This window comes from Salmo salar, chromosome ssa02 (genome assembly GCF_905237065.1).
Source record: "Salmo salar chromosome ssa02, Ssal_v3.1, whole genome shotgun sequence".
NCBI classification, from domain to species: Eukaryota; Metazoa; Chordata; class Actinopteri; order Salmoniformes; family Salmonidae; genus Salmo; species Salmo salar.
Genome location: NC_059443.1, coordinates 46,862,776 through 46,890,226, shown reverse-complemented (window position 1 = coordinate 46,890,226; position 27,451 = coordinate 46,862,776). Strand labels below are relative to the sequence as shown.

Genomic DNA, 27,451 nt, shown 5'->3' with positions numbered 1-27,451 from the left:
TACAAGACCCTGCTAGGTAAAGTCCCCCCTTATCTCAGCTCCCTGGTCACCATAGCAGTACCCACCTGTAGCACGCGCTCCAGCAGGTATATCTCTCTGGTCACCCCCAAAGCCAATTCCTCCTTTGACCGTCTCTCCTTCCAGTTCTCCGCTGCCAATGACTGGAACGAACTACAAAAATCTCTGAAACTGGAAACACTTATCTCCCTCACTAGCTTTAAGCACCAGCTGTCAGAGCAGCTCACAGATCACTGCACCTGTACATAGCCCATCTATAATTTAGCCCAAACTACTACCCTTCCCCTACCGTATTTATTTATTTTGTTCCTTTGCACCCTATTATTTCTATTTCTACTTTGCACTTTCTTCCACTACAAATCTACCATTCCAGTGTTTTACTTGCTATATTGTATTTACTTTGCCACCATGGCCTTTTTTGCCTTTATCTCCCTTATCTCACCTCATTTGCTCACATTGTATATAGACTTATTTTTCTACTCTATTATTGACTGTATGTTTGTTTTACTCCATGTGTAACCCTGTGTTGTTGTATGTGTCTAACTGCTTTGCTTTATCTTGGCCAGGTCGCAATTGTAAATGAGAACTTGTTCTCAACTTGCCTACCTGGTTAAATAAAGGTGAAATAAATAAATAAATAAATAAATACTCTAATTCCACTGATTTCAAAACTTGGTCACTTCTACTACGTGATATTTTTTTTTCTCTCTAAAAAAAAGCGTTAGAAAGGATTACCTACACATACTGACCAGCTCATATTATAGACAGAAGCGCCTACATGGCAGACCAATCCAAACTCATCTCTCGGCATGTCCAGCCCACTCATTATCTCATCCATTACATTACATTACATTACATTTAAGTCATTTAGCAGACGCTCTTATCCAGAGCGACTTACAAATTGGTGCATTCACCTTATGATATCCAGTCATCCAATCATGGATCGCGTCAAGGTTGTTGCCTTTTTCAAACGCTAAACCAACTAGGCTTGTGATTGTAATTTTTTTTTGGTATTTACAGATGGCATACAAGTTTGTTATTAAAGGCACATGAAACTTCACATGTTCCAGAAGGCATTTCTGACAAAAAACGCATTTTGATAAAAATAAAAAAATACGTTCAAATGGCACTCTTGTGAAGTAGTGACGTGCGACATACGCCTAGTTTCCTGAAACGAATCACAAATGTAATTCATAATAGAGTTACAGTAAATGAAAGTCCTGTAACAGCTTATTTTTACAAACTAAAACGTTAGAGAATGGTACTAACCTGCAAGGCGCAGGTAGCCAAGTGGTTAGAGCATTGGACATGTAACAGAAAGGTTGCATGATCGAATCCCCGAGCTGACAAGGTAAAAATCTGTTGTTCTACCCCTGAACAAGGCAGTTAACCCACTGTTCCTAGGCCGTCATTGAAAATAAGAGTCAAGGAAATGTTTTGCATTTTAATCAAATCAAATTTTAATTTGCCACATGCACCGAATACAACAGGTAAAATGCTTACTTTCAAGCCCTTAACCAACAATGCAGTTTTAAGAATAACAAACAATTAAAGAGCAACAGTAAATAACAATAGCGGGGCTATATACAGGGGATACTGGTACAGAGTCAATGTGCGGGGGCACTGGTGTCGAGGTAATATGTACATGTAGGTAGCGTTATTAAAGTGACTATGCATAGATAATAACAGAGAGTCGCAGCAGTGTGTGTGGGGGGGTGGGGGCAATGCAAATAGTTTGGGTAGCCATTTGATTAGCTGTTCAGGAGACTTATGGCTTGGGGGTAGAAGTTGTTTAGAAGCCTCTTGGACCTAGACTTGGCACTGCAGTACCGCTTGCCGTGCAGTAGCAGAGAGAACAGTCTATGACTAGGGTGGCAGGAGTCTTTGACAATTTTTAGGTCGTTCCTCTGACACCTTCTGGTATAGAGGTATTGGATGGCAGGAAGCTTGGCCCCGGTGATGCACTGGGCCGTACACACTACCCTCTGTGGTGCCTTGCGGTCGGAGGCCGAGCAGTTGCCATACAAAGCAGTGATGCAACCCATCAGGACACTCTCAATGGTGCAGCTGAAAAACCTTTTCAGGATCAAAGGACCCATGCCAAATCTTTTCAGTCTCCTGAGGGGAACTAGGTTTTGTCGTGCCGTCTTCACGGCTGTCTTGGTCTTCTCAGACAGGGAGAGGTTGAAAATGTCAGTGAAGACACTTGCCAGTTTGTCAGCGCATGTTCGGAGTTCACGTCCTGGTAATCCGTCTGGCCTTGCGGCCTTGTGAATGTTGACCTGTTTAACCTCTCTGGGCTAGTGGGACCGTCCCACTCTATTCAACGGCCAGTGGAACAGCGTGGCGCGAAATACTAAAACCTCAAAATTGCAATAATTTCAATTTTTCAAACATACGACTATTTTACACCATTTTAAAGATAAGACTCTCGTTAATCTAACCACATTGTCCAATTTCAAAAAGGCTTTACAGCGAAAGCAAAACATTAGATTATGTTAGGAGAGTACATAGCCCAAAATAACCACACAGCCATTTTCCAAGCAAGCATATATGTCACAAAAACCCAAAACACAGCTAAATGAAGCACTAACCTTCGATGATCTTCATCAGATGACACTCCTAGGACATTATGTTATACAATACATGCATGTTTTGTTCAAGTTCATATTTATATCAAAAAACAGCTTTTTACATTGGCGTGTGATGTTCAGAAAATGTATCCCCACCGAAAACGTCCGGTGAATTTACTAAATTACTCATCATAAACGTTGACAAAATACATAACAATATTTTAAGAATTATAGATACAGAACTGCTTTATAGAATTGCTATTTCAGATTTTAAAATAGCTTTTCGGCGAAAGCACATTTCGCAATATTCTGAGTACATAGCTCAGCCATCACGGCTAGCTATTTTGACACCCGCCAAGTTCGGGGCAACCTAAACTCAGAATTACTATTAGAAAAATTGTATTACCTTTGCTGATCTTCGTCAGAATGCACTCCCAGGACTGCTACTTCCACAACAAATGTTGTTTTTGTTCCAAATAATTCATAGTTATGTCCAAATACCAAATTTCGAGACAAAAAAATTCTAAATGTTCCATTAATGTACTTAGAAGCATGTCAAACGCTGTTTAAAATAAATGTTTATGGTATTTTTCTCGTAAAATAGCGATAATATTCCAACCGGACAATAGTGTATTCATTCAAAGAGAAAAAGAAAAAACAGCGTGGTCTCATGAACGCGCATATCCAATCTCTTAGTCACCAGGCAGACCACTGAGAAACTGAGCTACCATACTCTGCCCAGTGACAGGAGACACCTCAATCCGCTTTCTGAAGGCTTTAGAGAGCCAATGGAAGCCTTAGAAAGTGCTACGTAACCCCAGAGATACTGTAGTTTCGAAAGGGACTAGAAAGAAGAACTACAAATTCTCAAACAGGCCACTTCCTGCTTGGAATTTTCGCCTGCAATATGAGTTCTATTATACTCACAGACACCATTCAAACAGTTTTATAAACTTCAGAGTGTTTTCTATCCAAATCTACTAATAATATGCATATTCTCATTTCTGGGCAAGAGTAGTAAACAGTTTAAATCGGGTACGTTTTTTATCCGGCCGTGAAAATACTACCCCCTAGCCCAGATTAGAGGTCGACCGATTAAATCGTAATGGCCGATTAACCTCTTGGGGCTAGGTGGGACGCTAGCGTGCCACCCGTGGTGCACTCCATCAACAGCAGGTGCATTTCAAGAGCGGCAAATTTGAATCCAAATAAATGTCAAAATTCAAATTTTTCAAAAATACAACTATTTTACACCATTTGAAAGATAAACATCTCCTTAATCTAACCACGTTTTACGATTTCAAAAAGGTTTTACGGCGAAAGCATAAATTTAGAGTATGTTAGGACAGTACATTTACAAGAGTTGTGTGTAATGCTTTGTCAAGTCAAAGACAGGGTCACCAAAACCATAAAACCAGCTAAAATGATGCACTAACCTTTTACAATCTCCATCAGATGACACTCCTAGGACATTATGTTAGACAATGCATGCATTTTTAGTTCTATCAAGTTCATATTTATATCCAAAAACAGCGTTTTACTATGGCATTGATGTTGAGGAAATCGTTTCCCTCCAATAACCGGCAGTCAAGTCAGCGTCACAAATTAAATAATTAAAATTAGAAAACATTGGTAAAATATTATATTGTCATTTAAAGAATTATAGATTTACATCTCTTGAACGCAATCAACTTGCCAGATTTAAAAATAACCTTACTGGGAAATCACACTTTGCAATAATCTGAGCACTGCGCCCAGAAAAATACGCGTTGCGATACAGACTAGACGTCATGTTGGGGAGATCTAAAATCGAAAATACTATGTAAATAATCCATTACCTTTGATTCTCTTCATCAGATGTCACTTCCAGGTATCACAGGTCCATAACGAATATAGTTTTGTTCAAAAAAGCTCATCATTTATGTCCAAAAATCTCCGTCTCGTTAGCACATGATGTAAGCCAGCCGGACTTCTCGTCATGAACGAGGGGAAAAAATATATTTCCGTTCGTTCAAACATGTCAAACGTTGTATAGCATAAATCATTAGGGCCTTTTTAACCAGAACATGAATAATATTCAAGGTGGACGAATGCATACTCTTTTATAACGTATTGGAACGAGGGTACCCAACATGAACTCGCGCGCCAGGTGTCTAATGGGACATCATCGTTCCATGGCTCTTGTTCGGTCAGATCTCCCTCCAGAAGACTCAAAACACTTTGTAAAGGCTGGTGACATCTAGTGGAAGCAATAGGAAGTGCCAAAATATTCCTAAGCCCCTGTGTTTTTCAATGGGATAGGTTTAAAGTCAATACAACACATCAGGTATCCACTTCCTGTCAGAAAATGTCTCAGGGTTTTGCCTGCCAAATGAGTTCTGTTATACTCACAGACACCATTCAAACAGTTTTAGAAACTTTAGAGTGTTTTCTATCCATATATAATAAGTATATGCATATTCTAGTTACTGGGTAGGATTAGTAACCAGATTAAAATCGGGTACATTTTTTTTATCCAGACGTGCAAATGCTGCCCCCTAGACCCAACAGGTTAATTAGGGCAGATGTCAAGTTTTCATAATAATCGGTAATCGGTATTTTTGGCCACCGATTTTTTTTTAAAAATAACTTTATTTTTTACACCTTTATTTAACTATGCAAGTCATATTAAGAAAACATTCTTATTTTCAATGACGGCCTAGGAATGGGGGTTAACTGCCTTGTTCAGGGGGGATTCGGGGATTCGTTTTTGCAACCTTCCGGTTACTAATCCAATCCAACGCACGAGGAGCCTGCATGGCAGGCTGACTACCTGTTAAGCGAGGGCAGCAAGAAGCAAAGGTAAGTTGCTAGCTAGCATTAAATTTATCTTGTTAAAAACTATCAATCTTAACATGATCACTAGTTAACTACACATGGTTGATGATATTACTAGTTTATCTAACGTGTCCTGCGTTGCATATAATCGATGCGGTGCCTGTTAATTTCTCATCGAATCACAGCCTATTTTGCCAAACGGGTGTTGATTTAACAAACGCATTTGCGAAAAAAGCATTGTCGTTGCACCAATGTACCAAACCATAAACATCAATGCCTTTCTTTAAAAGGCAATAAACAAGTATATATTTTTAAACCTGCATATTTAGTTAATATTGCCTGCTAACATGAAATTGTGTCACATCTCTAGCATTCATTGCACGCAGAGTCAGGGTATATGCAACAGTTTGGGCCGCCTGGCTCGTTGCGAACTAATTTGCCACAATTTTCGGTAATTATGACATAACATTGACATAACATAACTCGTAAGCATTCATTCAGACATCACCTTTGTGCGTTTTGCCAGCAGCTCTTCGCTGTGTTTCAAGCTGCATATGACTTCAAACCGGGTGGGTATAATTTGTGGAACGTTCCAACAGGAATCTATTCCAAAAACTTCATAAATAAGAAGGTTGCCAAAAAACAACACATGCAAAGTTGTATAGCGGCAGAATAAGATACCGGGTAGTGAGTGGTCTATTTCATTGCGTTTTTCACTCATCACGTTTATTCCGAAAAATGTCTGTCCTCACTCTGGTTGCCTATAGACAAACATTAAGAATAAGCTACGTGGTGAGTTGATGCCTATTCGGCAGCTAGTTAGCTAGGTTTGTATGCGTTGCTACTTTGTATGCGTCGTTGGTTGGCAACCTTTTACTTTATGTTTTTTGGAACAGATTCCTGTTGGAACGTTCCACAAATTATACCCACCCCTTCAAGCCTGTCAACTCCCAAGATTAGGCTGGTGTAACCGATGTGAAATGGCTAGCTAGTTAGCGGGGTGCGCGCTAATAGCGTTTCAAATGCCACTCACTGAGACTTGGAGTGGTTGTTTCCCTTCCTCTACATGGGTAACGGTGCTTCGAGGGTGGCTGTTGGCGATGTGTTCCTGGTTCAAGCCCAGATAGGAGCGAGGAGAGGGACGGAAGCTATACTGTTACACTGGCAATACTAAAGTGCCTATAAGAACATCCAATAGTCAAAGGTATATGAAATACAAATCGTATAGAGAGAAATAGTCCTATAATTCCTATAGTAACTACAACCTAAAATTTACCTGGGAATATTGAAGACTCATGTTAAAAGGAACCACCAGCTTTCATATGTTCCCATGTTCTGAGCAAGGAACTTAAACCTTAGCTTTTTTACATGGCACATATTGCACTTTTACTTTCTTCTCCAACACTTTGTTTTTGCATTATTTAAACCAAATTGAACATGTTTCATTATTTATTTGAGGCTAAATTGATTTTATTGATGCATTATATTAAGTTAAAATAAGTGTTCATTCAGTATTGTTGTAATTATCATTATTATAAATAAATAAATGGCAAATAAATAAATAAATAAATAAATAAATAAATAAATAATTCGGCCGATTAATCGGTAGCGGCCCTTTTTGGGCCCCAATAATCGGTATCGGCGTTGAAAAATCATAATCGGTCATACTCTAGCCCAGACAGGTTAAAGGTCTTACATCGGCTGTGGAGAGCGTGATCACACAGTCGTCTGGAACAGCTGATGCTCTCATGCATGTTTCAGTGTTTCTTGTCTCGAAGCGAGCATAGAAGTTATTTAGGTCGTCTGGTAGGGTCGTGTCACTGGGCAGCTCTAGCAAAACAGTCCTGTAGTTTAGCATCTGCTTCATATGACCACTTTTTTATAGACCGAGTCACTGGTGCTTCCTGCTTAAATTTTTGATTGTAAGCAGGAATCAGGAGGATAGAACTATGGTCAGATTTGCCAAATGGAGGGCGAGGGAGAGCTTTGTACGCGTCTCTGTGTGTGAAGTAAAGGTGGTCTACAATTTTTTCCCTCAGGTTGCACATTTAACATGCTGATAGAGATTAGGTAAAACTGATTTAAGTTTCCCTGCATTAAAGTCCCCGGCCACTAGGAGCCCTGCCTCTGGATGAGTGTTTTCCTGTTTGCTTACGGAGGTATACATCTCAATGAGTGTGGTTTTAGTGCCAGCATCGGTCTATGGTGGTATGCATAGTAGCATGTTTTCATTTCCCTTACAATAAATTTGATTAGAAAATAGAGTTATAGTAAATAAAACAGTCCCATAACAGCTTCTTTTTACAAAGTAAAACATAAAAGAGAATGTATCAACCCACAATTCACATGGTCACATTTGCTGCTGATAAATAGGCATAACACAAATTCACCATTACACGAGTGTCTTTCGAAATTATATCAACCTCTTCACCCTCCTTATCATTCAGTTAGGCCCAATTTAAATTAAATTGTGAAGTAAGGTGCACAATAATTGCCCATTCATCTATATCATTCATTCACTGAGGAGAGAGAGACGCATTAGCGCCTGACTGGGTACCAATGTCCTACAGCACATTGTCTTGGCAGATTAAGTTGGGAATAGGTGTGAAAAAAAAAAACTGGTAAAAAAGCTCTAAATACTTTTCTGTTTGTGATTTCAAAATTCTGACAAATTAGCAGTGTAAAATACAAACATTTAGGAAAAGTCAAGGAAGGAGCAGGACATGGCTATTTTGGGGGGGGGCTGATGTTTTTTTCACTTACAAACTCAAACATCAGTGGCCTAGTGGTTAGAGCGTTGGACCAGTAACCGAAAGGTTGCTAGATCGAATCCCCAAGCTGACAAGGTAAAAATCTGTCGTTCTGCCCCTGAGCAAGGCAGTTAAGGATACTATAGTTATCACATTTTACATTCGATTTATTAACTACAAAAAGGTGAGATGTGTTTTTAATTCTAGTGCTGCTCTGCACACGCACAAGCTTATTAGCTAACATTTGCTCTGGTCCAACATTAAACCAACTGGGAATTTCAAAGACATTCAAAGTTCCTCCATAGAAGCCATAGAATTCTAATTCAAGCTTCCTCCATCCTTTCCCACAAAATTTCAGTTGCATCTCACGCCCTACACTGTGACTGGCAAGCACAGTGTGTGATTGTCTTTCATTATGATTAAACCATGGCTGTTACGGAAAAATACAATTTACTCTTAATGACTTTCCTATACAGATTCAGTGTGTGTTTGGTGAGTCCAGATCAGAGGCAGTAGGGATGATCAGGCATGTTCTTTTGATAAGCATTCAAAATGTAACGAGTACTTTTGGGTGTCAAGGAAAATGTATGGACTAAAAAATAAATTATTTTCTTTAGGAATGTAGTGTAGTAAAAGTAAAAGTTGTCAAAAATATAAGTAGTAAAGTATAGATACCCTTCCAAAACGATTTAAGTACTTTAAAGTATTTTTTACTTCAAATACTGTGACGATTATGGAATTTACGATTAATTGTCATGGCAACGGCGATTGTCATAATGGTTATTTTTGTTAAATTTTTTTTAGCTTATAATGCATCTCAGGAAATTAGCTACAACAAACCTAATGAATACAACTCCACTTCGGTGACACCCCTGTCTCAAAAACGAATGTTTAACCTGTTAGGGCTAGGGGGCAGTATTGACACGGCCGGATTAAAAACGTACCCGATTTAATCTGGTTACTACTCCTGCCCAGTAACTAGAATATGCATATAATTATTGGCTTTGGATAGAAAACACCCTAAAGTTTCTAAAACTGTTTGAATGGTGTCTGTGAGTATAACAGAACTCATATGGCAGGCCAAAACCTGAGAAGATTCCATGCAGGAAGTGGCCTGTCTGACAATTTCTTGCCCTTCTTGATTATCTCTATGCATTACAGAGGATCTCTGCTGTTACGTGACACTTCCTACGGCTCCCATGGGCTCTCAGAAGGCGGGCAAAAAGCTGAATCGTGGCTTTGCAGGCTCTGGCTGAAAAAAAGTAGCGCGTTTGGGTAGTGGCTGGTTATTGTACTGTGAGACTCAGGCGCGAGACTCAGGCGTGTGCCTTGTTTTCTTTCGTCTGTTTACCTAAACGCAGATTCCCGGTCGGAATATTATCGCTTTTTTACGAGAAAAATGGCATAAAAATGGATTTTAAACAGCGGTTGACATGCTTCGAAGTACGGTAATGGAATATTTAGAATTCTTTTGTCACGAATTGCACCATGCTCGTGACCCTTATTTACACTTCGGATAGTGTCTTGAACGCACGAACAAAACGCCGCTATTTGGATATAACGATGGATTATTTTGGACCAAACCAACATTTGTTATTGAAGTAGCAGTCCTGGGAGTGCATTCTGACGAAGAACACCAAAGGTAATCAAACTTTTGTAATAGTAAATCTGAGTTTGGTCAGGGCTAAACTTGGTGGGTGTCTAAATAGCTAGCCGTGATGGCTGAGCTGTGTACTCAGAATATTGCAAAATGTGCTTTCACCGAAAAGCTATTTAAAATCGGATACCTCGACTGCACAAAGGAGTTCTGTATCTATAATTCTTAAAATAATTATGTTTTTTGTGAACGTTTATCGTGAGTAATTGTTAGTAAATTCCCCAGAAGTTTGCAGGGGGTATGCTAGTTCTGAACGTCACATGCTAATGTAAAAAGCTGGTTTTTGATATAAATATGAACTTGATTGAACAAAACATGCATGTATTGTATAACATAATGTCCTAGGTGTGTCATCTGATGAAGATCATCAAAGGTTAGTGCTGCATTTAGCTGTCTTCTGGGTTTTTGTGACATTATATGCTAGCTTGAAAAATGGGTGTCTGATTATTTCTGGCAGGGTACTCTGCTGACATAATCTAATGTTTTGCTTTCGTTGTAAAGCCTTTTTGAAATCGGACAGTGTGGTTAGATTAACGAGAGTCTTGTCTTTAAAATGGTGTAAAATAGTCATATGTTGAGAAATTGAAGTAATAGCATTTCTAAGGTATTTGAAAATCGCGCCACGGGATTACACTGGCTGTTGCGTAGGTGGGACGAATTCGTCCCGCCTAGCCCAGAGAGGTTAATACATTTTAGGAGAAGGGGGTTTCAACTTCAAGTAGATATAGTTTACCCAATAGCAGTTTTTAATTTTTACATTAAGTGGGTAAAGTTGGTAGTGATTTTACAAGTAGAAATACACCATTGGGAGGAGAAGCTTCATATTTAATTTTTTTTTTTTTTTTTAAACCTCTGGGCTAGGCGGGAAGAAATCGTCCCACCTACGCAACAGCCAGTGTAATCCCGTGGCGCGATTTTCAAATACCTTAGAAATGCTATTACTTCAATTTCTCAAACATATGACTATTTTACACCATTTTAAAGACAAGACTCTCGTTAATCTAACCACACTGTCCGATTTCAAAAAGGCTTTACAACGAAAGCAAAACAGATTATGTCAGCAGAGTACCCTGCCAGAAATAATCAGACACCCATTTTTCAAGCTAGCATATAATGTCACAAAAACCCAGAAGACAGCTAAATGCAGCACTAACCCTCACCCTCCGATCCAACAGGTCCCAGATGTGCTCAATGGGATTGACATCCAGGCTCTTCGCTGGCCATGGCAGAACACTGACATTCCTGTCTTGCAGGAAATCGCACACAGAACAAGCAGCATGGCTGGTGGCATTGTCATGCTGGAGGGTCATGTCAGGATGAGCCTGCAGGAAGGGTACCACACGAGGGAGGAGGATGTCTTCCCTGTAACGCACAGCGTTGAGATTGCCTGCAATGACAACAAGCTCAGTCCGATGGTGCTGTGACACACCACCCTAGACACTGACGGATCCTGCACCTCCAAATCAATCCCGCTCCAGAGTACAGGTCTCGGTGTAATGCTCATTCCTTCGACTATAAACGCGAATCCGACCATCACCCCTGGTGAGAAAACTGCAACTCGTCAGTGAAGAGCACTTTTTGCCAGTCCTGTCAGGTCCAGCGAGGTTGGGTTTGTGCCCATAGACGACGTTGCAGCTGGTGATGTCTGGTGAGGACCTGCCTTACAACAGGCCTACAAGCCCTCTGTCCAGCCTCTCTCAGCCTATTGCGGACAGTCTGAGCACTGATGGAGGGATTGTGCGTTCTTGGTGTAACTCGGGCAGTTATTGTTGCCATCCTGTACCTGTCCCGCGGGTGTGATATTTTGATGTACCGATCCTGTGCAGGTGTTGTTACACATGGTCTGCCACTGTGAGGACGATCAGCTGTCCATCCTGTCTCCCTGTAGCGCTGTCGTAGGAGTCTCACAGTACGGACATTGCAACTTATTGCCCTGGCCACATCTGCAATCCTCATGCCTCCTTGCAGCATGCCTAAGGCACATTCACACAGATGAGCAGGGACCCTGGGAATCTTTCTTTTTGTGTTTTTCAGAGTCAGTAGAAAGGCCTCTTTAGTGTCCTAGGTTTTCATAACTGTGACCTTGATTGCCTACCGTCTGTAAGCTGTTAGTGTCAACGACCGTTCCACAGGTGCATGTTCATGAATTGCTTATGGTTCATTGAACAAGCATGGGAAACAGTGTTGAAACCCTTTACAATGAAGATCTGTGAAGTTATTTGGATTTTTACAAACTATCTTTTAAAGACAGGGTCCTGAAAAAGGGACGTTTCTTTTTTTGCTGAGTTTAGATGAGAGCAACCCCTTGACGCCAGTTAAACGCATGCTATGTATCCACTCATGTTTCTCTTGGGAGGAGCTTGATTGAGTGGGTTATGAAATATGCACTGAATATCATACTCTACACGTTTAGCTTAGATACCGGCCTCAGAGTCAGCTGGGTCTGTAGCCATATTGGGTTAATTTTGAAAGACGTTAATTTAGTTCAAGACTATTACAAAGAGACCAGTGAGTGTGAATTAATAATAGAGGTAAAAGTATAAGAGAGGTGGTTACAAATGATTACAAAATAAAAAGCTATCAATGTTGTTTTTGGACCCACAGAGGGGAAACATTTCCACCACGAGCTAGACCAACCAACATCTGGAGGGAGAGATAGGGAGAGAGAAAAGCAAGAGAAGAGAGAGAAATCAATTTGTCCTGGACAGATCAGATAACTTCCCTCTTAATCTAAGCAGCACTATTTGTGTGGTCCTGGGTGGAATTGTGGATAGCCAATGAAAAGACAGAGGGAGTGATTTTGTCATATAGAGTGACATGCAGTTTTGTCTCAGAGCGGGTCCTCAGTGTGGTGCTGTAACCCCCTAGGTGTCCCCCAGACCATTCTCCTCCCGTCCTCCCCAGCCTTGTGTGATTAAGCAATGTACTTATGCGAGGAGTGCTGTGCTCTGCAGTCCTGTCTCTGCTCCCCTTCCCACTGATATATTAATGTGGCAGGGCTACGTGAATGTGCCAGACCCCGACTGGGTTACTCATCTTACAGGCAGCGGAAAATCTAACTTATCCATGTGTGTTTTTTATGAATTTCAGCTTGACACCAAGTGCTGTGATTTGTATACCCCGTCAAGGCAGGCACGCTCTTCGCCAGGGGCCCCATTCATCTTCCTCTCTGTCTCTGACTCTCAGCTTATTTTATATAGCCTGAGTAGCCAGGCTACCCAGAGAATGCAAAGTGTTGTTGGTTTTCCAATTGTTTCATTTTGAACAGAACCATTCTTTTTTTGGTTTCGTTCCACTGTTCCGACCAGCAAAATAAAGTTCTGAACCGGTTTGAACCCCAAAAAAGTACTGGTTTATATCATTCCTTTCTGTTTCTTTTAAAAACCTCTGAAATCGACATTTAGCTCGACATTAAATTACTTCACCAATCAGTGCGGCTAGAACAGCTTGCTATGGAGTAGGTAAGCAATTTAATCTGTAAAGGAAAGTCGTTAAGAGCAAATTGTATTTTGCCGTAACAGCATGGTTTAATCATAATGAAAGACTGTACACTGTGCTGCCAGTCATGGTGTAGGGTGTGAGATGCAACTGAAATTTTGTGGCTGAGAAGAGAGCAAGAGAGGATGGAGGAAGCTTGCCTTGAAGCGCTGGGCATTTTGTTATGACATGCATTATTCTGAATTAGTCCCACAGAATTATACCTACGTTGGAATGGCTTCTATGGAGGAACTTTGAATGTCTGAACTTCCCAGCTAGTTTAAAGTTGGACCAGAGCAAACATTAGCTTGATAGCTAACAAGCCTGTGTGTGCAGAGCAGGACTAGTATTAAAAACACAACTTACCTTTTTGTTGTTAATAAATCCAATGTGAAACGTGAGAACTACAGTATAGTATCCTTAACTAGCATTGAAAAAGTAAAATCAATTTTTTTAATAAACATATTTCCCTAATTTCTGAATCATGCTTGTAACATTGTCAGTAGGCTACAGTAACCTATGCTTCAGAAGGGAGGGGCAGGTAGCCCACACACACACACACACACACACACACACACACACACACACACACACACACACACACACAGGCAAAGATTTCCAGCTGCCTGGCAGACGTTGGAATAAGTTTCTGCGTGGCAGAGTGAGGGCTTTGCATAGGCGCTTTGTTGTAATTTTTGTGGGACTGAAAAAAATGTTAATAAGAACATTATTAACTGGCTCCCAAGCTTTTAAACAAGAGTAGGCCGTCATTGTAAATAAGAATGTGTTCCTAACTGACTTGCCTAGTTAAATAAAGGTTAAATAAATGTAATAAATAAAATAACGGTTCTGTTGCGGAACTGTATACTTTAGTTTCCGGTTCGGGTTCTGTTTGTCAAATAATTTAGTTATTTTCCGTTTTTCTGTTCTGTTCCCAGAACCAGTTCCAACCCTTGCTTTAAAGTCAAGGCTGAATCAACATAACATCGCCTCATCTGTGCAACCAGCAGACACACATGGAGAAGTGTGGGGGAGTCCAATCACTTGTATGATGATCCACAGACAACACACCACTGTAATTGGCTAATTGGAAGAAAATCATGCTGATGTTGGGCGCTGCAACATCCCAGTTCACCAACTAAATAATAAATAGCATGTAAATCTCTGTTGACACAATCAGATGTTCCTAGTGAAGCGTCACAGTTCCCTTTGAGCTCTTTTAATTATCTGCATGTGATTTAATCATTTTCTAATTTCAAGCCATTCCTCTTAATGATTTGCCTCATAACAATTCATATTTGCAAACATGGTTTTGTTGCATATGTGTGTTGTGTATGACACACTATTGTGTTGTATCTATCTTAATAACATTGAAAAGTCATTTTCATGGCATATACAGTGATTAATATTATGGTGTTTCCATTCAGGAAAAAAAAATACAAAAAACGAAACCTTAAGGGTTTCCATTAGGATGGAATGGAAAATATGGCGCTGTACAACGTGACGGTCGGGAGTAGGCTACAGGATTAGAGGATTCTAAATTCTTTGCCTTCATTAGACAACTTTGTTCTAATATTTCTGTAAATCAGTGACATTTATTCCCATAGTAATTCGTTACGGATCCATAACTAAATCAAAATCTGCATTTTGAAAGAGTATTTTTTTATCTTTATTTTATTAATGAAATGTGGTTATTCGTTTATTAGGCTACTGTGCAGTCTACAATACATACTGTAGTAAACATGGGAAAGTGCCTAATTCCTTAAATAAGGGAGAGCAGGCCATGTCTGTACTACAGAATGTAGGGCACGCAGGAGACCAGTGTTATTTCATAGTTGTGATGTCTTCACTATTATTCTACAATGTAGAAATGAGTAAAAATAAAGAAAAATCCTGGAATGAATAGGTGTGTCCAAACCTTTGACTGGTACTTGCTTAATTAATTTCATTAATATTATGGTGTTTCTACTCCATGAAAAATGAAAAACCGTCTGGGTTTCCGTTAGGATGAAACAGAAAATATGGTGCTGTACAATGTGACGCTCATAAATTCAGAGCATTGTCAGATTGTCAGTTTGTAAATTCAGACCATTTCGCTCACACTGGACGTTCGGGCCTAGGAGTAGATTGATTTGAGCATTCTGGCCTTACAACGGCAGTCTTCCCATTGTTTCCTATGGGGGAAATGTAAGCCTGGGCAGCTAGCTCGGTTGTCATCAAATGCTAGCCCCAAAATACGTTTTGCCCTTGGAACGCTGAGCTTTCCCCATTGTTTTCCTATGGAGAGGCACGCTGGTCTATTTCGCCAAATATCTCACTGTGTATATTTAGTTTTTTTCAAGTCGGGCACCATTTTAGGTCAGGACAATCTCCTCTTCGTAATTATGTAAGTCTGGGCAGTGTGCTCGTTTGTCATTGATCGCTAGACCAGAAATAGTCTGAAGTTTTTTTCCCCCTTACTTTTTCATTACGCAGACATAAGCACAGTTGACACCATCGAGGTGCAGATGTTTACTTTCTACACAAGTTGTTTCCAATTTTCAGATTTACACCACATAAACACAGCCATTTTCACCGGACTATCTGTTGTCATCTGTTGCTGCCAAATCATGATTTCCCTGGGAGTTAGCTTTGCAATAACCAAGCGGTGAGACACATAGCACTCTATATTTAAATGTTTCAGGTACACTCTGATAGGTGTCTGCGTCACATACAGTATCTTCTATTGACATTATCTTTTATTGTTTGTCCTCATGCGTCTGTTTTTCAGCATAAAGTACTCTGTAGCCACAGTGTGGAGACCAGGTGAGACCACACATACACAATAACAGTCTCTCTTCTTCACTTCATCCCTCTCCCCCTTCTCCCTAAATCCTCTAGGTTAAAATCAGCTGTTTTGGTTAACCCCTCCCGCATCTGAACTGGCTGACAGAGGGCACAGCATGATCATAGTTGAGATGTCACTTGGTCGGGTCTACAGGAAGTATTATTAAAGAGAAATGCATATAATTAGTAGATTTGGATAGAAAACACTCTAAAGTTTCTAAAACTGTTAAAAATAATGTCTGTGAGTATAACAGAACTCATATGGCAGGCAAAAACCTGAGAAGATTCCATGCAGGAAGTGGAAATCTGATTTGAAGAATCACCTTCAACACTTTGCCTGTGAAACACACCGTGAGTTAGGATTCCACTAGATGTCAACAGCCTTTACAAAGTGGTTTGAGTCTTATCCGGTAAAAACTGACCGAATGAGAGGCCTGGAAAGTTGGTCATAAGGGAAGGGCCATTACTACTATGATGCAGGGGCCCGTGGGTACCCTTTCGTTCTGAAACCTTTAGTAAGACAATGCAATCGTCCGCCTTGAATATTATTGAAGCTCTGATTGAAAAAGGCCCTAAAGATTTATGTTATCCTCTTCAGCATCTGATCCCGTTAGCGGGATCAAAATCCAGCGAAAAATCATATCGCCAATTAGCATTAAAAAAAAAATCATAATTTAAAAAAAAAAAAAATAATATATATTTTTTTTTTTATAGATACACCTCTCCTGAATCGACCCACGTCGTCCGATTTCAAAAAGGTTTTACAGGAAAAGCAAATCATTAGATTATATTAGATGAGTCCATCGTAAAAAGCAGCTTCATAGCCATTTTCCGACCAACCACTTGCATCACATATAATCAAAAAACAGCTACATGCAGCACTAACCTTTTACAAACTTCATCAGATGGCACCCCTAGGACATCATGTTATACAATGCATGCATTCTTTTGTTCAATAAAGGTCATATTTATATATAAAAACAGCATTTTACATCTCTGTCTGACGTTGACTTCATTATTTCCCCTCAAAAGCGTCCCGGTAAACAATGCTGCATTTCAATAAATTACTACACTATAACGATTTTTGAAATGTATATTGTCAATCTAACATTTATAGATGAATATCTCTTGAGAACACCCGTCATACCAGATTTTAAATTAACTTTACTGGGTAATCACACTTTGCGATAAAAGGAGATGCGATACTCAGAAAATGAGCTAATATACAGAGCTCGGCGCCATCTTGGACGCAATAGCATGAACCATCTCATCTTGTATAATATTGTCAATAATCGCCTACCTTTAGTTGTCTTCATCAGAAAGCATCCCAGGTCCACAACAGATGTATTTTCGGTCAAAAAGTCCATACTTCACGTTCCATTAGCCTGATGTTGGTAGCGCGTCCTATGGCTCTCTCCAAGCGCAGCTCTGAAGTTCAGAATAAATGCAATCCTCGCGCATGTAGGTTCGTTCAAACATGTCAAACGTTGTATAAAATAAATCTTCAGGGCCTCTAACACCAAGAGAGCCAATAAGATTCGAGGGGGATGATGTCATGGCCTTTAAAACCGTATCCAAAGGTGGGGGCAGACATGGCCGCCGGCGTCATAATGGTGATGGCCCATCCCCTGTGACCAATTTCAAACTCGTGTCATTCACTGAGTTTTGACTCTATAAGGCTCAAACCACTGTGAAAGGACTGGCGACATCTAGTGGAAGCAATAGGAAGTGCTCAGTGAACCATTGCTCACGGTGTGATTAATAGGCAAAGTGATGAAGTCGAGTCCACAATTCAGAATTACACTTCCTGTTTCAATCGGTCTCGGGGTTTTGACTGCCATATGAGTTCTGTTATACTCACAGACACCATTCAAACAGTTTTAGAAACTTTAGAGTGTTTTCTATCCATATATAATAAGTATATGCATGCCCTATCTTCTGAGTTTGATTAGTAGGCCGTTGAAAATGGGAACGATTTTTTTTCAAAATGCGCTGTGGCGCCCCCTATCCTACGGTATCCTCAAGAGGATAACAACGTTTGATATGTTTGAACGAACGTAAATATATTTTTTTGCACATTCGTGACGACAAGTCCCGCGCGCCTCATACATTATGAGTAGCCTTCGGAACGCACTAACAAGAAGGAGCTATTGGGACATAAATTATTAACTTTTTCGAACAAAACTACATTTGTTGTGGACCTGGGATTCCTGGAAGTGCCTTCTGATGAAGATAATCAAAGGTAAGGGAATATTTACAATAGTATATTTGATTTTAGATGGTTCCAAAATGGCGCTAACCTGTATCGCCTAGCCTATTTTTCTGAGCATTGCACCTCGTTTATTGCAAAGTGTGATTTCCCAGTAAAGTTCTTTTTAAATCTGGCAATGCGGTTGCATTCACGAGATGTTAATCTATAATTCTTTGAATGACAATATTACATTTTAACAATGTTTTCGAATAGTAATTTTGTAAATTGTAGCGCTGATCACCGGAAGCATTTGAGGGAAAATATTTTCTGAACGTCACGTGCCAATGTAAAATGCTGTTTTTATATATAAATATGAACTTTATCGAACAAAAAATGCATGTATTGTGTAACATGATGTCCTAGGAGTGTCATCTGATGAAGATTGTCAAAGGTTAGTGCTGCATTTAGCTGTGTTTTGGGTATTTGTGATGCATGCTAGTTGCTTTGAAAATGGCAGTGTGATTATTTTTGGCAGGGTACTCTCCTAACATAATCTAATGTTTTGCTTTGGCTGTAAAGCCTTTTTGAAAATCGGACAACGTGGTTCGATTCAGGAGAGGTGTATCTATAAAATGGTGTAAAATAGTCATATGTTTGAGAAATTGAAGTTATAGCATTTATGATGTATTTGTATTTCGCGCGACGCGATTCCACTGGCTGTTGACTAGGGTGGGACGCAAACGTCCCAGGTTCCCAGACAGGTTAATGACCTAAGGCTCATATTTCTGTGTGTTATTATATTATAATTAAGTCTATGATTTCATAGAGCAGTCTGGCTGAGCGGTGGTAGGCAGCAGCAGGCTCATAAGCATTCATTCAAACAGCACTTTACTGCGTTTGCCAGCAGCTCTTCGCAATGCTTCAAGCGTTGCACTGTTCATGACTTCAAGCCTATCAACTCCCGAGATTAGGCTGGCAATACTACAGTATAGAGGTTGACCGATTATGATTTTTCAACGCCGGTACCGATTATTGGAGGACCAAAAAAGCCAGTACCGATTCATCGGCCGATTTTTGGGGGGGGTTTATTTGTAATAATGACAATTACAACAATACTGAATGAACACTTATTTTAACTTAATATAATACATCAATAAAATCTATTTAGTCTCAAATAAATAATGAAACGTTCAATTTGGGTTAAATAATGCAAAAACAAAGTGTTGGAGAAAAAAGTAAAAGTGCAATATGTGCCATGTAGAAAAGCTAACGTTTAAGTTCCTTGCTCAGAACATGAGAACATATGAAAGGTGGTGGTTCCTTTTAACATGAGTCTTCAATATTCCCAGGTAAGATGTTTTGGGTTGTAGTTATTATAGGAATTATAGGACTATTTCTCTCTATTTGATTTGTATTTCATATACCTTTGACTATTGGATGTTCTTATAGGCACTTTAGTATTGCCAGTGTAACAGTATAGCTTCCGTCCCTCTCCTCGCTCCTACCTGGGCTCAAACCAGGAACACGTCGACAACAGCCACCCTCAAAGCAGCGTTACCCATGTAGAGCAAGGGAAACAACTACTCCAAGTCTCAGAGAGAGTGACGTTTGAAACGCTATAAGCGCACACCCGGCAAACTAGCTAGCCATTTGACATCGGTTACACCAGCCTAATCTCGGGAGTTGATAGGCTTGAATTCATAAACAGCGCAATGCATTGCGAAGGGCTGTTTGAATGAATGCTTACGAGCCTGCTACTGCCTACCATTGCTCAGTCAGACTGCTCTATCAAATCATAGACTTAATTATAACATAATAACACACAGAAATACGAGCCTTAGGTCATTAATATGGTCGAATCCGGAAACTATCATCTCGAAAACATTTTTTTTTTCCTGTCAGTAATTTATCTAACGGGTGGCATCCCAAAGTCTAAATATTCCTGTTACATTGCACAACCTTCAATGTTATGTCACAATTACGTACAATTCTGGCAAATTAGTTCGCAACGAGCCAGGCGGCCCAAACTGTTGCATATACCCTGACTGCGTGCAATGAACGCAAAATGACACAATTTCACCTGGTTAATATTGCCTGCTAACCTGGATTTCTTGAAGCTAAATATGCAGGTTTAAAAATATACACTTCTGTGTATTGATTTTAAGAAAGGCATTGATGTTGATGGTTAGGTACAGTCGTGCAACGATTGTGCTTTTTTCGCAAATGCGCTTTTGTTAAATCATCCCCTGTTTGGCGAAGTCGGCTGTCTTTGTTAGGAAGAAATAGTCTTCACAGTTCGCAACGAGCCAGGCGGCCCAAACTGCTGCATATACCCTGAATCTGTTTGCAAGAGAAGTGACACATTTTCCCTAGTTAAAAGAAATTCATGTTAGCAGGCAATATTAACTAAATATGCAGGTTTAAAAATATATACTTGTGTATTGATTTTAAGAAAGGCATTGATGTTTATGGTTGGAGCAACGTGTACCTAAGCGATTATATGCAATGCAGGACAGGCTAGATAAACTAGTAATATCATCAACCATGTGTAGTTAACTAGTGATTATGATTGATTGATTGTTTTTTATAAGACATGTTTAATGATAGCTAGCAACTTACCTTGGCTTCTTACTGCATTCGCGTAACAGGCAGGCTCCGCGTGGAGTGCAATGTAAAGCAGGTGGTTAGAGCGTTGGACTAGTTAACCGTAAGGTTGCAAGATTGAATCACCGAGCTGACAAGGTAAAAATCTGTTGTTCTGCCCCTGAACAAGGCAGTTAACCCACCGTTCCTAGGCCGTCATTGAAAATAAGAATGTGTTCTTAACTGACTTGCCTAGTTAAATAAAGGTCTAAAAAAATATATATACTTTTTATTATTATTATTATTATTATTATTATTATTATTATTATATATATATTTTTTTAAATAGGCCAAATTGGCATCCAAAAATACCGATTTTCGATTATGAAAACTTGAAATCGGCCCTGATTAATCGGCTATTCCGATTAATCGGTCGACCTCTACTACAGTACCTATTAGAACATCCAATAGTCAAAGGTATATGAAATACAAATGGTATAGAGAGAAATAGTCCTATAATAACTACAATTTAAAACTTCTTACCTAGGAATATTGAAGACTCATGTTAAAAGGAACCACCAGCTATCATTTGTTCTCATGTTCTGAGCAAGGAACTTAACGTTAGCTTTTTTACATGGCAAATATTTAACTTTTACTTTCTTCTCCAACACTTTGTTTTTGCATTATTTAAACCAAATTGAACATGTTTCATTATTTATTTGAGACCAAATAGATTTTACTGATGTATTATATTAAGTTAAAATAAGGGTTCATTGTTCATTCAGTATTATTGTTATTAACATTACTACAAAAATATATATATATAAATAAAAATTGGCCGATTAATCGGTACTGGCTTTTTTGGTCCTCCAGTAATCGGTATCGGTGTTGAAAAATCATAATCGGTCGACCTCTAGTTTCTAGTCTATTGCATAGTCACAATGTGTAATCGTTGATGTCCCAGGAGCAGGAGTGGTAAACACTGTTGAAGTGTATAATTGTAATATATACTGTTGAAGTCAGGAAGTTTACATACACTTAGGTTGGAGTCATTAAAACTTGTTTTTCAACCACTCCACAAATTTCTTGTTAACAAAATATAGTTTTGGCAAGTCGGTTAGGACATCTACTTTGGCCATGACACAAGTCATTTTTCTAACAATTGTTTACAGACAGATTATTTTACTTATAATTCACAGTATCACAATTCCAGTGGTTCAGAAGTTTACATACACTAAGTTGACTGTGCCTTTAAACAGCTTGGAAAATTCCAGAAAATGATGTCATGGCTTTAGAAGCTTCTGATAGGCCAAATTACATCATTTGTGTCAATTGGAGGTGTACCTGGGCATGTATTTCAAGGCCTAAATTCAAACTCATTGCCTCTTTGCCTGACATCAATGGAAAATCAAAAGAAATCAGGCAAGACCTCAGAAAAACAATTGTAGACCTCCACAAGTCTGGTTCATCCCTGGGGCAATTTCCAAACACCTGAAGGTACCACGTTCATCTGTACAAACAATAAAACACAAGTATAAACACCATGGGACCATGCAGCCGTCATACCGCTCACGAAGGAGACGCGTTCTGTCTCCTAGAAATGAACGTATTTTGGTGCGAAAAGTGCAAATCAATCCCAGAACAGCAGCAAAGGACCTTGTGAAGATGCTGGAGGAAACAGGTACAAACGTATTTATATCCACAGCAAAACCAGTCCTATAACGACATAACCTGAAAGGCCACTTAGCATGGAAGAAGCCACTGCTCTAAAACCGCCATAAAAAAGCCAGACTACAGTTTGCAACTGCACATGGGGACAAAGATCGTACTTTTTGGAGAAATGTCCTCTGGTCTGATGAAACTGTTTGACCACAATGACCATCGTTATGTTTGGAGGAAAAACGGGGAGCTTGCAAGCCGAAGAACACCATCCCAAATGTGAAGCACGGGGGTGGCAGCATCACGTTGTGGGGGTGCTTTGCTGCAGGAGGAACTGGTGCTCTTCACAAAATAGATGGCATCATGAGGAGGGAACATTATGTGGATATATTGAAGCAACATCTCAAGACATCAGTCAGGAAGTTAAAGTTTGATCGCAAATAGGTCTTCCAAATGGACAATGACCCCAAGCATACTTCCAAAGTTGTGGCAAAATGGCTTAAGGAAAACAAAGTCAAGGTATTGGAGTGGCCATCACAAAGCCCTGACCTCAATCCCATAGAAAATCTGTGGGTAGAACTGAAAAAGCGTGTGCGAGCAAGGAGGTCTGCAAACCTGACTCAGTTACACCAGCTCTGTCAGGAGGAATGGGCCAAAATTCACCCAACTTATTGTGGGAAGGTTGTGGAAGGCTACCCGAAACATTTGACCCAAGTTAAACAATTTAAAAAGGTAATGCTACCAAATAGTAATTGAGTGTATGTAAACTTCTGACCCACTGGGAATGTGATGAAAGAAATAAAAGCTGAAATAAATAATTTGCTCTACTATTATTCTGACATTTTACATTCTTAAAATAAAGTGGTGATCCTAACTGACCTAAGACAGGGAATTTTTACTTGTATTAAATGTCAGGAATTGTGAAAAACTGAGTTTAAATGTAGTTGGCTAAGGTATATGTAAACTTCCGACTTCAACTCTATTATTTAGTATAAAATAACAGTCAAAAGTTAGGACACACCTACTCATTCAAGGGTTTTACTTTGTTTTTACTATTTTCTACATTGTAGAATAGTGAAGACATCAAAACTATGAAATAACACATATGGAATAATGTAGTAACCCAAAAAGGGTTAAACAAATCAAAATATATTATATTTTAGATTCTTCAAAGTAGCCACCATTTGCCTTGATGACAGCTTTGCACACTCTTGGCCTTCTCTCAACCAGCTTCACATGGAATGCTTTTCCAACAGTCTTTAAGGAGTTCCCACATTGTTGGCTGCTTTCCTTCTCTCAGCCAGCTTCATGAATGCATTTCAATTAACAGGTGTCCCTTCTTAAAAGTTATTTTGTGGAATTTCTTTCCTTCTTAATGCGTTTGAGCCAATCAGTGTTGTGACAAGGTAGTGGTGGTATACAGAAGATAGCCCTATTTGGTAAAAGACCAAGTCCATATTATGGCAAGAACAGCTCAAATAAGCAAAGAGAAACGACAGTCCATTACTTTAAGACATGAAGGTCGTTCAATGTGGAAAATTTCAAGAACTTTGAACGTTTCTTCAAGTGCAATTGCAAAAACCATAAAGCGCTATGATGAAACTGGCTCTCATGAAGACTGCCACAAGAAAGAAAGACCTCTGCTGCAGAGGATAAATTAATTAGAGTTAACTGCACCTCAGATCGTAGCCCAATCTGGGGGTGGCAGGTAGCCTAGTGGTTCAACATTTTAAGAACTGACTTGTTGGAAAGGTGGCATCCTATGACGGTGCCACATTGAAAGTCACTGAGCTCGTCAGTAAGGCTATTCTACTGCCAATGTTTGACTACAGAGATTGCATGGCTGTGTGCTCAATTGTATACACGTCAGCAACGGTTGTGGCTGAAATAGCCAAATCCACTCATTTGAATGGGTGTCCACATACTTTTGTATATATAGTGTCGGTGTTCCTCCAGGTGGGAGAGGGCAGTGTGGAGGCAGTATGCGAATTGGAATGGGTCCAGGGTGTTTGGGTTGATGTGAGCCATTACTAGCCTTTCATGGCTACAGATGTGAGTGCTATGGGGCAATATTCATTTAGACAGTTACCATGGCGTTCTTGGGCATAGGGCCTATGGTGGTCTGCTTGAAACATATAAGTATTACAGACTGGGTCAGGTTGAACATGTCAGTATAGACACTTGCCAGCACATGTTCTCAATCAAAGCATGACTTTCCCACAGTCTGCATATTTCCACCAGATAAGAGGCTTTAAAACTCAACACAAAACATCGGTAAAGCTGTATCCACATTTACACGTTGGAATGCAATTTCGGGATTTCAGGTCCAGAAATGTTAATCTAGAATTAAAGTAGCAAACAATACCATTGCGTTATCATGACAGGGTAGCCGACGCACTGTTTGAATAGCCTACTTCCAAGGGGGAAATACGGGCTAAACGATTAGGCGAATATACGAATAACATACCCTAGACTATCCGTCCCTTTACATACCATAAAGGTATAACAAAAAGCGGGAATACGTAGTGGATTCTGATCTGGAATGCAGAGGGGAAAGTCTTTCTCACAAAACAAGCACTATCCTCAGATTCGAAGCAATCTAATAAAAACACGTTTCCATAACAAAGTTGTCTATTCTTATGAAGAGCCCATTATCTCAGTAAGCCCTCTTCATTATGCAATAAATCGAGCCTTCAGTCGCCTATGAATAAAGTTAACTGGAAAACATACTGCGACACCTTTCACACCCCTTTTCAGGCTCAACACATCGATTTAGAGCTTGCCAAACTGGATGCATCGCTTCCCAAGTGCGCAGTGACTTGAAAACAGGAAGAAAGGGCTCTTTACCTGTTGGTCCCTCTATGCCTTCGGCGTAGATTTGAACGGCCAGGAGCAGCAGAAAAGCACAGGTGTTCATTGTGTTGTTTTAGTCCAGTTTGGAATATCTGCAGAAATCATTTCAGTGACTCCTCGAGGAACGATTTGCAAGTTGTGGACTCCAGCCTATCGATTCCCGAATTCTTGCTCAAACGTAGTTGCGAGACAACCGCAGTAGTGCAAGCCGTACTAACTGACGTCAGGATAAACAGTACAAAACATTTTCTCTCTTCCCCCCAAGCACACTTTCTGTCTCGATATGTGTGTGATTAAAAATACGCGACGGACGCCTCCAAGTGGCGCCTTCTTGCAACTATTCTGGCGCTTGAAGATTTTTCTGAGGTGAGATTGAACTCGCTACATGTCTCTCTGTGCGTGCGTGTGTGTCTGTGTCTCGCCAAGCATTCACATACATCCACCTAGTCTCCATCAAAATATAGTAGCTGATTGGTTCTGGGTGCTGAGGTTATCCACCTGATGATCTCCCAAAAGATGTCACACCAGATCCACTCAAAGTAGCCTCAACAATGGATTCACTGGTGGCTTTATGATCACAGGTGAGATGAGCAGATCTGCAACAATGGACATAGTCTGTCAGTCTATCTGCAGAATGGGAAACAGATTAATTATCCTAACAGCTTCACAGGCTGAGTGGATAAGGCATTTTTTTTTTAGCACACAAGAAAAGACCATGTACCTTTTGACCCATGAATAGGAGTAGCTTGTGAGGAGCCAACCACTGTGGCTGGCTGTTATGTCATGACTTGGGGAAGGGAAGGGACATAGATATCCAAATATTAATCCATCTATCAATGTAAATGTACTCTGTATAGCTCAGTCTCTATGACATTCTACTGTGTAGGCTATGGGTATGTGTGACTTGTTCAGAGGTGCATATCTTTACTCCATAAAGGATGCACCCAGATAAAAATATACCTTATTGAACAGCGGGGACTGTGAAGAGACACATGCACAGACAGACGCACATGGATTTTTGTTGTTGTAGATATATGGTAGTAGAGGGCACACAATGTGTTGTGAAATCTGTTGTGAAATGTAATGTAACATTTTTTATTGTATATAACTGCCTTCATTTGTGTTGTGAAATCTGTTGTGAAATGTAATGTAACGTTTTTAATTGTATATAACTGCCTTAATATTGCTGGATCCCAGGAAGAGACAAGAGAAAATACTTCAATTTGAGACATTAAAAGATCAGGTAATGGGGATCCATAATAAATACAAAAATACAAATACATTTGTTTATGGGAGAATCTCAATTGCATGCTCCTCACGTCCTCTCTCCTCACCTCCTTCTCAAAATCCATTGGAGGAGAAGGTCAGAGGGGAGGAGCTTTCTTTTCCAATAGGTTTTGAGAAGGAGGCGAGGAGAGAGGTCGTGAGAAGTAGGCCGTTGAGATTCTCCCAATGTATTATTCTGAAGAAGAAGATTCCTGCATGTTACTGATCTGTTAAAGTCTCAAATTGAAGTATTTTCTCTTGTCTGGTCTGTTTAGTGATTCAAAATCATTGTTACATGTTCCATCAGACACTTTAGCCCTTAGCTAATCCTTCAATACAGGTTAAGGACACTTAAATGAGAATGCTTGGTCTGTCACTCTTACCAGTCATTCACCTGACATCTATTTTCAAACATGTCATTGATTCAACACAAAGCCATGGACACGGATAATCTTGTGAGTTTAATGGACCATTAAGTCAGGCATGATGGCACGTTTAGATTAGTTCATTTGCCAGCCAACCTGTTTGCTGCCATGTGATTACATACAGCAACATGTATTAAGACATTGCAATGTGATTTATTTCATGAATTGCCACATATTGTCACATATAAATGGTGTCCTCACATATTTATATTGGAATTACATGGGCCTTGTGACTCATAATTCAAGTTAAATCTTTTAGGAAGCTGAAAAGTGCTGACAAGGCAACAGCATCCCACTGGGCACAGCACGTCATTTCAACTTGGTAATATTTGGTAGAGACATTGATCAATGAGATT

The 27,451-nt window shown here is 39.8% G+C and overlaps 1 protein-coding gene across 8 annotated transcripts in view; it reads right to left on the bottom strand.

Moving 5' to 3' along the window:
* The window catches only part of ptprub (protein tyrosine phosphatase receptor type Ub), a 406,174-nt gene extending 380,497 nt beyond the window's left edge, over positions 1–25,677 (bottom strand). For 6 of the 8 annotated variants that reach the window (XM_014169389.2, XM_014169399.2, XM_014169409.2 and 3 more), the window contains exon 1: positions 25,399–25,676. In XM_014169389.2, the coding sequence (XP_014024864.1) occupies positions 25,399–25,468 (70 nt within the window). In that variant the 5' untranslated portion in view covers positions 25,469–25,676. Of the gene's footprint in view, positions 1–25,398 lie in introns of all 8 variants that reach the window. The other 2 variants (XM_014169371.2, XM_014169381.2) reach the window with 2 other exon arrangements.
* Between the last annotated feature and the right edge of the window lie 1,774 nt (positions 25,678–27,451).